The 14,344-nt window shown below is 34.4% G+C and overlaps 1 protein-coding gene across 2 annotated transcripts in view; it reads left to right on the forward strand.

Annotated features, from left to right (window-relative positions):
- UNC13C (unc-13 homolog C) overlaps nucleotides 1-14,344 on the forward strand; it is a 122,419-nt gene that overhangs the window by 41,474 nt on the left and 66,601 nt on the right. For both annotated transcript variants that reach the window (XM_052671584.1, XM_052671585.1), the window contains exons 7-11: nucleotides 1,053-1,280; nucleotides 3,291-3,432; nucleotides 9,806-9,975; nucleotides 11,546-11,661; nucleotides 13,039-13,202. In XM_052671584.1, the coding sequence (XP_052527544.1) occupies nucleotides 1,053-1,280; nucleotides 3,291-3,432; nucleotides 9,806-9,975; nucleotides 11,546-11,661; nucleotides 13,039-13,202 (820 nt within the window). The remainder of the gene's footprint in view (nucleotides 1-1,052; nucleotides 1,281-3,290; nucleotides 3,433-9,805; nucleotides 9,976-11,545; nucleotides 11,662-13,038; nucleotides 13,203-14,344) is intronic.

Here is a 14,344-nt window from a genome sequence, read left to right on the forward strand (position 1 = left end):
GCTGCCAGAATTTCCTCCATTAGCATAGAGCTTGATGAAACATTCCTTTGCTCACTCATGGTGTTTAAAAAAAGGGAAACAATGTATTGCACTCTGCTCTGAAGTGAGGATGTCAAGTCACGACTACTGACATTTTTGGCAGTTAGGGTAGTCTCAAGCTAATCTAAATGTTTAAGTTCAATGGATTCTGAATGCCTTGGTTAAAAGGATTTATGTGATAATTACAGTATCTACATAAAAGCATATATATGAACGCTGTACAAGGAAGGAATGAAAAACTTTCTATGAGCGTCAGCAAATGAGATGTATTTGGAAGTGGTCAAATAAGCAGCTATGGCTGGTTTTTTGTGGGTTTTTTTTTTTTTTTTTTTCATTTGTTCATTAGATTTCCACTGCTGGAGAGCATAGTAGGAGTCCAGAGTAATCTTCTTACTGTCAAACTTAAATTCTCTGAAAAATGAAATAGAAACATTAGCAGTTTAAAATATTATTTTTGCTATTAATATTTTTGTCATAATAGAACAAGTATGTTTCCTGTATCATCCTGTTCTAAAAGGAGAAAGTGATGAAAATATTGCACTGTGCTGACTTAGAGAAAAAAGTACACGCAATTTGAAGAAGAAATTTTAAACACATTATGGCATTTCAGCTAATAACAAAGGCAAGATCAGAGCAAATAGACCCAGATACTGAACACTTCTGTACATGCTTCTGTAAGAATCAGCATGCCTAACCATATAAGAGCCATTAGATATTCTGATGTTTTGACTGTACTGATCAGTGCTGAATAATACTGGTTCTACAAATATTTCTGCATGTAAGGTGTAACTGAATGAGGGTGTATATTAACTTCTCATGTTAAACTTAGGCAATTGCTAATTTTTAGATATTTCAAAGAATAGTTATAAGTAGCTTGGTATTCCCCATATGAAACATATACCTGCTTTGGATGCTGCAGTACCAAAAGAAAAGTTGGCTAAAGACTCTAAATGGGAGAAAGAACTGAGAGAGCAGTATTTTAAGAAATGTGTTGACCTTTTTTCTCCTTTTAGGAGCTGCTGAGAAAAGTTCCAAACATGGTGCAGAGGATAAGACGCAGAACATTATTAGTGCTATGAAGGAAAGAATGAAGATCAGAGAGAAAAATAGACCAGAGGTGTTTGAAGTGATCCAGGAAATGTTTGATATTTCCAAAGAAGATTTTGTACAGTATACAAAAGCAGCAAAGCAAAGTGTTTTGGATGGGACATCCAAATGGTCAGCAAAAATAACTATCACAGGTAAATATTCTTCTGAATCGTTTGCTGTCAGAATTGTCTCCTTCCCGTTTTTCTTTGTTCAGGAATAACATTTATTATAATTAGAATGAGATCTGCATGATAAATGCCATACTTGGTACATCTATGAATGTCTGAACTTGTATCATCCAAACCTGGAAGAGCTTTAAGTTACAGCTATTAGCAAAACTATTTTATATTCCTCCGCTCTAGTTAGTACACTGGTCTAGATTATAAGGTAAGAAAAAGCTTTTATTCAGTTTCTTCTGCCTCCCACCAATAACTCTTGTGCTTGAGAAAATTTTTACCAAGTGTTGATAAGTTGCAAATGTTAAAGGTTGCGATGACTGACATGCTATAAATGCTGCAGTGCACAATTCCTGACCCTGCTGATCGTGGGACTTATCATCCATTTTTATTTCTTGACTAAGGGTCAAGCAACTTCTCAATGCTTCATAGCAACCTTGCTAAAATGTATGTTTAAATCAATTCTGACTGTAGGTGGTGTTTCCAACCTGTCTGTAGGGTAATCTTCCCAACAGATTTTATAAGATATTTTTGAAACATTGTTTGTATGATCAAACATTCACAGCGTTAAAAATTACAGGGTTGTCCTCTATTGCTTTTTATAAACCAAGCAATTAGAATGCTCAGGCATATGAAGGGCAATCTTAGCAAGTTACTCAGAAAATATGCAAATACTTTGTCTGTCGATCTGTTGAGTAAATAACAGTTTACTACTGTTGGTTCAAAACCCGCATTGTTGAATGTTTGGTTCATCTCTTTTTAAAAGAAAAACCCATTGCTATTTTAGTTTTGCAGATTCAGGGCCTAATTATGGGATCACAGAGTAACATATGAAGTAATTTTTGAAGGGTAATCTCCAGTATATTCAAACCCTCCATTAAAAGTAGAACTAACTTGGAAGTTACACAGCTCAGGGCTTTGTCCAAACTAGATTTGAAAGAATGCAGATTCTGGGCAACCAGTTCAGTGATTCACCACTCACAGTGTGTTTGTTTTGTTGTTTCTTAATACTGAGCTAAGCAGGTATGGCTGATCTCCCACAGGGAGATGATGTGCTGAGTAAGAATACTCAGTCATTTTTATGTATCCGTTTTTCTGAGCACACTGAGGGAGCTTCATTATCCAAAATGGTTGACATCAGAAAATATTTACTAAATGCTTCTGCTGAGACATTTTAAACAGTATGTGCAAAATAATGAAACCTAGCTCTGCAGATGTTAGGAGGCAACCACAAGTGTTCTAGCTGCAGCTTTCTGGATTTGATGAGTTGCTTTTTGAGAATTTTGCTTTCTCCCGAGTTTTCCAGGAAATGATATGGATTTATGCTTGCCACAAAATGTGTATATACAACATTAATTAGCATAAATGCTGAAAAATACATAAACAGTTAAAGAAAAATGAATACAACTGTCACCCTGTTTATGGTAGAATGGAAATATTCTGAAAACCATCATAATTTGTCTTTCAAGTGAGAAAGAGAAATGGCAATCACATTCCTGATGACTAGTTTCATAATCCACTGTGCAGATTTTTGGAAGTTTGGTGGTTTAAAATTTCTATATACCTTTTGCATATTTGCAGAAAAAAAGAATTTAATTTGAATTTTGGAAAAGAAATTTTATGATTCGAGGTATCATAATATTGAAGTCAAATTATACAACAGTATTATGTTGTCATGCTGATTAAATCAAAGTTTGAGTATCTGAATTATGCATGGAAAGAAAAATACTTGTTTTTGTGCTTTCTACTGACTCATTCAATTATTCTTCTATCAAACCATTTTTGTAGATTTTATTCAGTCCAACAAAGTTAGAAAAATCTTATTTATCTCCGGAGGAACAGAAGCTGGGAAAAATGACCTAGAAATTTTTGTTTCAGCAGCCCTCATTCTGAGGGCTTTGTTTCCTGTTGCTGCTGTCACTGTCTCATTTATTTATTTGCAATAAAGGCTATGAGGGCTAAAGTACATCTCTCCTTTTGTTGCAGTGCTTTGTGCTCAGGGCTTACAAGCTAAGGACAAAACTGGCTCAAGTGACCCATACGTTACTGTGCAAGTTGGCAAAACCAAACGGAGAACAAAGACTATTTTTGGAAACTTGAATCCAGTATGGGATGAGAAATTCTATTTGTAAGTATAGAACATCACACTGTTTCTTACTTTTCTATGTTACATTTAGGTAATATAATGCTGCCAAGTGGAAAACTTAATTTGAAAGCATTTGTTGTCTGTACCATGCATGTGCGTGGTACCATGTATTAATAAACTAGCTTTAAATGGGGAGAGCATAGGAGTTTTTACAGATGTATCTATAGTATTCGTACAACTCGTATCTATTGGGGAATCTATTGATGGTGTCTATTTGGTTCCTTATTTTATAAGGAACTTCGATAACAAGTTATTCAGACTTTCACCTTAGGTGCTAAAAGATGTAAATGCATTCCTGGGCCTCGGGCACTGGCTATGAGAGTTAAAACATGGCTTTATTGGACATCATGATTACCCTAGGTGAAACTGGGGCATTGACACTACTTAGTACACTTCAGAGACTGGGCTGAGTTGTGCATAATGGTTATCCTTTCCAAGGCTGGGTGTTGTCTAGAGGTCAGTTCTGAAGAGTCTGATGTGATCCGTCTGTCTCCTTTCCTTGGCTACAGCCCTGGAACTGATAATGGTGTCGTTTGTTGTCAGCACATTACTGAAGTTCAACCCTGATCACAGAGTAGATGTTCCAATCTGTAATAGGTTGACTAAGGTTTCAGTATGATTTTGTGCCAGTTGTAATTTTGGCAGCATTCCCAGAATCTCTTTCAGAAAGGGATGTTACAGTAGAGGAAATTCCAATTCACATGTACTGTATTGTCCCTTTCCTTGAAACGTTGTTTTAGGGCACAACAAGTTCCTGACTGAGAACTGTACTGATCTGATAACAGTATCAGTTTGCTTAGTGTTCTTCCTCTGCATGGATCAGAAGTATTTCAGCATTTATTTTTTTTCTCAGTTCGATTACTATGTGCCACTGTATTTGATGTGCACTTAATTACTGTTAATTACTCAAAGTCAGCAAGGGATTCTGAAAGGCTAAAATAAGCTCTAGCTTTGTTTAGAAAATTTTATGTGAAAGGGAACTGTTCGTTTTGACAGATGTATGAATTTTCAGTAAAGTTCTTGTCAGCTGTGAAAGCACCTATAATAATATCATATAAAATTAGTAGATAATTTATGGAATAAACACAGTAGTAAATTATGGAAAGATAAAATCATAATAATTTTTGAAATGATATGAAATTCCAGTCTTTGTTAAATAAAATACAATCTTATTTGTGTTCTTACTGAGAGTATACTCAAACAGGTGATACATTATAATAGTCTATGTTACAGAAACCTATTGTACTTTTCAAAACTGGATGTTAATTTGGTACCACTTACCCAATGAAACCCTGCACCAGTGATTATAAAAGCAACGTATCATCTTTATAAGAATCTGTGACTTTATTAAGCAGCTTACAGGACTGCTAAGGATCCTGCACATTGACCAGTGAGGATTCAGAACCACTAGTTTCTCAATATATGCAATATACAATTTCACAGTAGCCACTCACCACAATGAAAAGTAATTGTCTTCAGGCTGTAATGTTGTTTAATTTCTTCTCCCTTTCCTTTCCGAAGATCAGTTCTCATTATTTCTGTCCATATAAAACATGGAGGAAAAAATCTGAACAAAAAATGTTCAGGTTCTTGAACATTAAAAGCATCTGGAAAAAAAAACTTTGTTTTCTTCAAGAAGGTGCAGTGTTGTCATGTAGCATAACAACTACTTTATCTCCTCTGCTCTTTGACTAAAATCTTTTGCCTTAGGTTGGGGAGATCATCATTCCACTTGTGAGTTTGAAAGACATATGACCCAAGATGCCACTTTTACTTCTCAGAGAAAAGTCCATCTGTGTTAAACAATGTATGCCCATTCCTTGCACAGATTCAAAGGCCAATATTAGAAATCAAAAATTAATTCAGAGCACATTCACACTCAGAAGCTTTTTACAGGCTGCTTATATATCGACAGTGTTTTCTTTGTGGGGGTTTCATGACTCCAAAAGCTGTTCAAATATCATATCTTATTGAATGACTGTAATATAAGGTAGAAGAATAATTACTTTCTTGTATTTAAATATATTAATTGTGTAATATCTAGAGCTGGATGAGCTACTTGATATGAAATTCTGAATTTATTTTCTCGAATATGTAAGCAGAGCTACCAGAAAATCAATGGAAACTTGAAATTGTTATTTTTTTTTTCCACCCAGAAATTATAATCTGCTGCCCTAGTAATAATGTTAAAATAATAACAACAAAGATACTACAGCTTAAATCTCCTGAATTTGAACTATATACATTTTAACTGATTTGAACTTATATGCATTTTCAATCATTTTTGACATGTGCATTTTCTGCAAGGGTTATCACTCTGACTTATTTAATTTCAATTAAGGGAATACCTGAAGTGTATTAAGCACACTATAAATATTTAATCATAAGATTTAAATTTGAAGTAGTCAGTATAACCATGTCATTGACTCAGGAATTTTCACTTAAAATTGGCTTTATTTGTGGCCTTTGTCAGTCCTGAATATAATTGAACACTAATCATCCTTACAATTCCTAAATGCTGAATTCAGAGATTAAACATATCACAAAATCTTACCGCTGCGTATTTAATCATAATACCGAGACATTCATTTAAATTTCCCAGTGTGTGCTAAAACAAGGAGTTGGAACAAATGTTGGCTCCCCAGCGCTCATTTGCTCTATCATAGCAGAGTGAGGGCAGTATTCAAGCTTGTAGAATTACACATAATCCTAACATAATTGTATGGTTAGCAGAGAGTGAATGTTTCTAACAGCATATTCAATAGAGCTCCGCTAAACAACCATGATGCAGAAATATGGGATAGATTTAAGTGTGAGGACTCATAGATTATGATTAAAGGGGAGCATGTGTACACCTGCATGCAATTCAGTAAACAACCAACTAAAGACTATCAGAGGAAGAATCTTTCTTTGGAATGTGTATTTTTTGTACACAAGCTAAGAAAGTAAATAGACCTATAGACGCCTCTATAAATAATGTATTATAGGCAGCAAGGGCTTTTTATTATCTTAATGAGTAACAAAGGATCAGTGATTGGTGATTTTTTTCAACCCTAGAACAAATGAAGAATCCTACAGCTGTCTGCTTTCTACCTTCTTCTGGTGGTGTTGAACAAAACAAACAAAAAAAGGTTGCATTTTTTTCTCAGTTACAGGGGAGAAAAATATTTTGGCTGTATAGTTTTCAACTTTTTACAGACCTCTGGGTCTGTCGATATTTTACCTGCACCCAACACTCTAATGGAGTCTTCTCCACTCTTATGACTTTCTTGACTATTTTCAACAGTTGATTCAGATTGTCAAAATCTTCCTCTGACAGTGTTAGCTAGCAAAACTACCTCCCCAGACAGCCTTGCAGACTCTGCAGGGATCGTGTTCCTCTGATCTCTCGTTAAGTTAACACCTCAGCTACGATCGTATATTCCAAAAGCTTTTCGTATAACTGGATGATTATTTTATATTACTGATTCTATTTTGGTTTTCACTAGACTACCATTTGTCTCCAGTAAACAGTTTTGTTGGATATCTGTTACCCTATTCAATGCACGAATACGTACGCTATTTCACTTAGATTCAGTGAAAAGGTTTTTGTGAAGACAACAATTACCATCTGGACAAGATCTTGGTCATCACTAAACAGTTACAATTTGTCTAATGTCTGATATTGTTGAGATTTCCTCATGGTATACTGCAAATGCCATTGAAGATACAAAATCCAATTGATTGTGTCTGGGAAGATTTCCAACAACTCTTAAGGGAGAAAAATTTATCTTTGTACGAACTAGATTGTTCCTGAGTTTTCTTATTGCTGTTTGGCCAATCGTAATGAGAAAAAGTATCTTGCCCTGAATGGCATTCAGGTAGGTTAGATGCAATGATAGTTGGTCTCCATTTTAGTCAGAGAAGCTGTTCAACTGCATCGTATTTCAGATATTTCATTCTAGAATTACTGATGAACTGAGACATTTTGGCAATTTCAGGCCTCCAGTTCGATGTTGTTTAGAATTCCCCTAAAGAGCAGTATTTACACAGTTTAATAGATACAGCCAAAATTTCTGTACTGATTGCTTGCAGAATTTCACTGTGATAGAATATTGGAAAATTATAGCAGTATCACTTTAGAATGGGGGAAAAAAAAACTCTCTGAACAGAAAGTCTAAAGAATGTTCATCTCATTATGTAGTGCTATACCTGAGAGGGTGTTTCTTCACAGGTAAGCAAATTATACAGAGAAAGCTCTGTAAGCTTAATGGTAAACCTTTCTGGAATCTAACTGTTGTGGGGTAGGCCAGTAGAAATAGGTGTTTATCCACCCAGCCTCTTTTTGCATCACAAGTCTGTACAAGTTTGCAGACCTTGCATATGAACTTTGCAAAAAAAAACATAGAAGCAAAGCTGATTGATTAATAAAGGTTTAGAGAAGATGAACTTGTGAGCAAACACATAGGTAGCAATAGGTATCATCATGCTTCAATGATGGAAAAAAATGTGATAAGGATGAAAGGATATTGGGGAAAAGTACATGATTCCTGACCGTCTGAAATTCCTTAATCAGCTAAGTGTACATCAGAGGGAAATATATGCTGTAGCAGGAGAATAAAATATATTATTTGTAATGCCATTTAATGACTTTCTATATGTGTTACCTCCCCAAGAAACAAAATGGGAGCAAAACCTACTCATTAGTATAGATGTGGTGATTAGAGTCACATAAATGCCTCACCAGTGTTAGATCTCCCTATATCACAGAAAATTCCTGTTTAAAGTTTAAACTGGATGCATAATTAAATGTGGTTCTGGACTGTGTCAATCAGTATCAAGGCTACATGTGAGGAACATCAGATGGTTTGATTCTGGGATTAGTCTGATTTCTTAACGTAAAAATGTTTAATTGATCCATCTTCATCTGTATTTTCCTATCTTATTCTGTCCTTGTTAATAACTTCTGAATTTTGCAGTCAGAAAAATTTTAGATTGCCTAATAGTCGTTCTGTCACATTCTCAGAAAAGCAAAAGACAGCCCAAGAGATGAGGTCCTAAGAGTGTCCTTGGTATGAACTCACCCTATAATAGACCCTAGGGAGTCCATATGAAGGGATAATTTATGAAAACCCCAATTATGGGAGAAGATTCAGTTTATGATTGCAGTTTGTTAGATGTCAGGAAAGGCAGTCATAAGACAAAAGGAAACCAGGCTTCATTAGTCTTGCTAATTACAGAATAATGTATTTTTTAATTACCAGAGATATCTTCAGTGTTAAAATTTGGAATATGGACAGGCACAAGTATTTCTGTGATTCTGAATGATGTCACAGTGAGATGTGAATACCATTTTTAGTGACTGATCAGCCCTGACAGTAATAATGACATTTAAAGCACTTTGTACTTCTAAAGCCTATTACTACTGCTAATTAATTCTTAGAACAAACCCTGAGGGGTGCCAGTTGGGAGATAAGTTATAGTATTACTGTTTTAATGCTGAAATTGCTGAAATAGATCATTAAGCAGTGTTAGAATTCAAACAAGAGCTCAAACTAAGATCATGAAGGTAGGTCTGAAAAAGTTTGTCCAGTTGGGAACTCTTGATGACAAGTGAACCACCTCGCTCATCCAGAAGTCCAGAAATTTCTAACATCAGCTTAACTCATGAGAGTTTAATAAGCCACTTGAATTTGCAATTCTTTACTATACAACAGTCTGTCACTATCTCCTGATGATGGAAATGGAGACCTAGGATGACAGTAACATATCTTTTAAATAAAGCAGCGGTGGTGGTGGTTTGGGGTTGGTTGTTGGGTTGTTGTTTTTTTTTTTTTGCTTGGTTGGTTTAGTTTTTGATGGGTTTTGCTGTTTTTTTTTTCCTTTGTCTTTAGCCAAATTCATGCATGCTTTTTGGGCTTTTTCATTGCAAATTCAAAACTATTGTGCTGCGTATTAAAAATACTAGGATTTTCTCACATTTTATTATTACATTATAGGCTACTACTTTTCTGTCCTACTAGAAGGACCACATAACATTTGTAAATAAATAAACCCTATCTGACTTTAACATTCAGAAGGAGTTTTTAAAAGTATTGAGAAGTATGTATTGTAAACATGCTAATAATTTCAACAAGAAGTTCATGACATTCATAAATGCAATCCTTATGTATATGTGATTCATTCAAGTTAATCTCTTTACTTTCTACATGTAGTAATTCTACCTTTTTCCCTAGCAGTGTGCTATGGCCATCTGTTTCGCTGAATATTGCACTTATAGGTATTCTATCACTTAAAGTGTTTATACAGAAGTCAAGCTCAATGAATAACAGTACAAAAGTAATAACTGACTTTTATTTTGTTATTATTTTTACAGTGAATGCCATAATTCTACAGATAGAATAAAAGTGAGAGTATGGGATGAAGATGATGACATCAAATCTAGAGTAAAACAACATTTCAAAAAGGAGTCCGATGACTTCCTTGGGCAAACAATCATTGAAGTAAGAACACTGAGTGGAGAAATGGATGTGTGGTATAATTTAGGTATGATTCTTTTTTATTATTATTTTTTTAAACAAATTTAGTACAATATCAGCATCTGTGCCTTAGGGAATTCAAAATACACAGCTTTAGTACTGATATGCATGTTTTTAAATCCCAGATGTTACAGGTCAGTTTGAAAATTGTGGATCTTTTCTGAGTTTTGGTGAGTTACAGAAATTGAGCTAGTCACAGCAACACCAAAGACAAATATTTGGTTTTAATAAAAAAGCAAAACTGTGTAAGAAAAGCCATCACTCCAGTCTATTCACAGCAGCATTGGCAAACATACGGTAAACAGTTCTATCAAGACGCATAGAAAATCCTAGCAAGTATTTTCCTTCTGCACATTATTTTCCTTGTGCACTTTATTACATTTTTTATGCCTAATCACCTTTTATTTTCAACAGCTTTAGATCTGTCATTCTTCACAAAACTTATTTCATTCAGTTTTTTGTTTTGTATATCTGAAATATATTTACATGCAAAATCTTAAATTAATGCAATCTGTTGCAGAAGAGAACATTCCCTGATATCCTTACCAATGGTACTTTCTTGTCTGGTCAGGTCTTAAGTAGTATCATTCTTTAAGCCAGAAATAAATTAATGAAAGTGTCTCAGAGTACATTCCCTTAATCTAAATCTAAGCACAAAGTTCTTGCTCAATTCTGAAAATCTTTGTGAGCCCCAAGTGTTCTATAATAGACCTTTAAAAGTTAATCTCCTATGTATAGTAGCAAAAGCATGCTAGAAATATTTTCCTTAACATTTCTTTCTGTAAGAAACACGTTAGGTGAATTACATAATATAAATTTCTGAAATTGTAAAGCATCTTTTGTAATTAGTGGTCCTTGTTTTCCTGGATAGCATTTCATTGCCCAGCAAAAAAAAAAAAAAAAAATAGGGATGTAACTGGAAATGTTTTTGTCTTCTTTACAATTACAGAAAAGTCTTGCTTTATTTCCTTTTTTATAATGAGGTTTGTTTTTATTAGAAATGTCATCACGTTTTCCAAATGTTAACACTTCAAACATTTTGTTGGATTAAGCTGTTGTAAAGATTTATATAAATAATAAAACTTAGAAAAAGTCAGTCAGTATCTAAAAAGAAATATCAGTAAATGGAATTTAACACTGAAAAAGACTGACAACTTTTAATCTGATACATGCACCTATTGACACACAAGCAGTATATTGGTATCACATCACTCAGAGGGAAGAGGCGTGATTTTGTTTTTGACCATTTCAGATTTCGTCTTCAAAATTGGTGGCAGATATTAATAACTACAGTTGTTATTATTATTAGTTTATATACGAAATAGGCAATGGAAAATTGTTTGTATTGAAAAGACAAATGTGTTGCTTAAAGTGGTATGCAGCCTGCTTTGAATTTGGCAAATAAAAGAAAAGATTCTTAATAACTTGATGTCCTGCTTTGTGGCTTGAAATCTATGGGACGTACTTAAAAGGTATTCTCTGTTCTCAACAGCAGGACTTTTTAGCTTTAAAATGAGTGTATTTTGTGTGACTGTATGTATACTTGGTGGTTACTAACATCATTTTTCTGCTTTCAGAAAAACGGACAGACAAATCAGCTGTCTCTGGTGCTCTTAGATTGAAAATCAATGTTGAAATAGAAGGAGAGGAGAAAGTCGCCCCATACCATGTGCAGTACACCTGTTTACATGAGGTATGTTGCAGAAGTTAAACGAAGCAAGCTAAATAGAAGTTAGTATTCAGTTGTTGCAGAGATAAGGAAAAAAAAAGAGGTGAGAAAATATTAGAATGCTGATGCAAATAACTGCTCCTTCAGGACAAGTTCATTTTTGGTTTCTCTTTTTTGTATCACTGATGGCATATCAAGGTTTGGAGTCAAAGACGGTGCAATGTAGCACTGTCAGATCATTCTGGCTAAAAGCAGTCAGAAGAGGAGATGAAGTCATGGAATTTTTTTTATAACAAACATGATTGCTAACATCAAGATGATACAACCATTTCTGCATACTACTGAGATATTACTATTAATTGAAAAGGACATAATTCCCGCTACAGTTATCCGTATTTTGGAGACGGGGGGAATGAAGGAAAAAAAAAAAACAAGGAAGCACAGAAGTTTGAATATTTTTTCACTGGCATAAATTGCTTTTATCAATAATGAAAAGCAAATCTTAACTGATTTGTATCTTTTAGAGATTCTCTTTGTATTTGATTCCTCTTCCCTTAAGCAGTGGTCCACACTGAAGTTTTATTCTAAATTTTCTGAGAACTTATAGCTAAAAGTTCATCACTAGTATGCATCTGCAAAATGCTGTTGTTCACCATGTGTAAAACTGAATTTTTACAGCATTTGTGCCCACAGATATTCTTGTTCTTGTAGAATAATCCCCAAAACTCTTATGAACTAATTTGAACATTTTAAATTATTTCAAAGTTTTAAGACTTGGTTTGTTGTTTGGAGTTTGTTTGTTTTCCAGTGAAAGCAGACAGGAAATCAATTCTGCAGTTTATGGATACTTGCAGAGTTCAGTAAAATGAAAAGCATTCCATGACTTTGCCTCTAAATAAAATAACAGGTTTGGCTTACAGTTTGCTAAACTTGAACATTATTGCACATGTTTCAGTGCTTCAGTGGCTTCTTCCATATTTCTAATTGTTTCCCTGCAGCATATTTTTTTAAATTGTGAATTTGAAATTTAAAGTTACAAATCCAATTCCTGTTGAAAGACTCCCCAGTGAGCATTATAACATCAGGATTAGCAAGGGCATTTAGGAGAGGAGTTTCTGCACTATTTTATGTTGCAGTCTCTCTGTGCCAGTTCTCTGAGGTGACCTTATGTCAAGAAGATAGATCAAAGTGCTGAATCATGGGCCTGCACTACTAGAGTTCAACAAAAGCATTTAGTGTCTTGGGTATTTTGTTTGCCAAATGATGGTTCATTGATGCCAGCCTTCAAAGGAAAAAAATAAAAATCTAAGTGAATGAGCATATGGCTGATTATATAAAATATACTTATAGAATGTCATTTAAAAACTTCATATTCCTATTTGAAAAATTTCTTGCATTTAGAATCTATTCCACTACTTGACAGAAGTTAAATCTAACGGTGTGGTAAAAATCCCTGAAGTTAAAGGTGATGATGCCTGGAAGGTGTACTTCGATGCTGCTGCACAAGAAATTGTAGATGAATTTGCGATGCGTTACGGAATTGAATATATTTATCAAGCTATGACGTAAGTATTTTCATATTTGTCTTTTTTTTTTGTTTTATTCTACTGTCAAGAACGTGTTTGAGGGAACTGATGAGTTCCAAGAATTTGTGACTCTGTTTTCCATTTCACACTTGTTCTTGAATTTGAATTCTGATTTCTGATTGTGCCCCTCTCACTCACCAAAGGGCTGCTTAGCTGCACCAGCATTGCGATATTTAATAAACATTTTATAAACTATTACTGGTATTATCACTAATGCATTACTTAATCCTTATGATATTGAGCAAGGATCAGGGAGAATTCACCTTCCTTAACTGGGATTGGTTTACTTTGCTAGCTAGAACAGAGTCTAACAAGCTGTGTACCCCTCTTCAGGAATACAAAAATTATTTACAGAATGCCAGCAATGGATATAGTAACCTTCCATATCAAATGTAAATAACTAATGCAAGCTGCTTTTAATGGTATTAGAACATATCACTACATCCTTCACATTGAAGTAGCTATGATTACTTTAGAACACAGCACTTCTGAGCTTAGTTGGAAGCCTGGGGATACAAAAGCTATATCATACAATCTTGACTTGTCCAGAGGAGAGTTTGCTGATGAAAAGGACTACATTCTGCTCCTATTGCAACTGTAGGAAAGCAGAGGGCTCCAAATGAGTACATTATGACTACAGAAAGCTGACAAGGAACTTTTAATTGGAATATTTATTGTGTTTCTTCCATCACTTTACAGTCCAACCTAAAAATATGATCCTCTTCTGTAGTATGAAGGTACATAAACACAGAAAGTTTTCTTTTTATTGCAAGATATAAGGACAAAATCTGGTATTGCAATGAACGTGTCCTTCACTTCATTGTGAATTACTGTATTGTACATCTAATAGGAAAGTAGAGGTGTCTTTGCAATATATATTTGTTTAATGGTCTTCCTCCAAAGACCTCAAACAACTTTTCACAGTTAAGTGTTAAGCCTAACTCTTCTCATGTAGTACTGTATATTCACACTACATATGGAGGAACATATGCAATAAGTTTCGTGAATAGAAATTGGAATTTCTAATTCCATATTCTTTGCTTTGTTTGATTTTTCATGTTTGCCTTTCCATTAGGCATGTATGTCTTTATATCTTATATTTGTAGATTGCTGGACTGTGC

This window comes from Tympanuchus pallidicinctus, unplaced genomic scaffold, assembly GCF_026119805.1.
Source record: "Tympanuchus pallidicinctus isolate F22 unplaced genomic scaffold, pur_lepc_1.0 scaffold12, whole genome shotgun sequence".
Classification (NCBI taxonomy): Eukaryota; Metazoa; Chordata; class Aves; order Galliformes; family Phasianidae; genus Tympanuchus; species Tympanuchus pallidicinctus.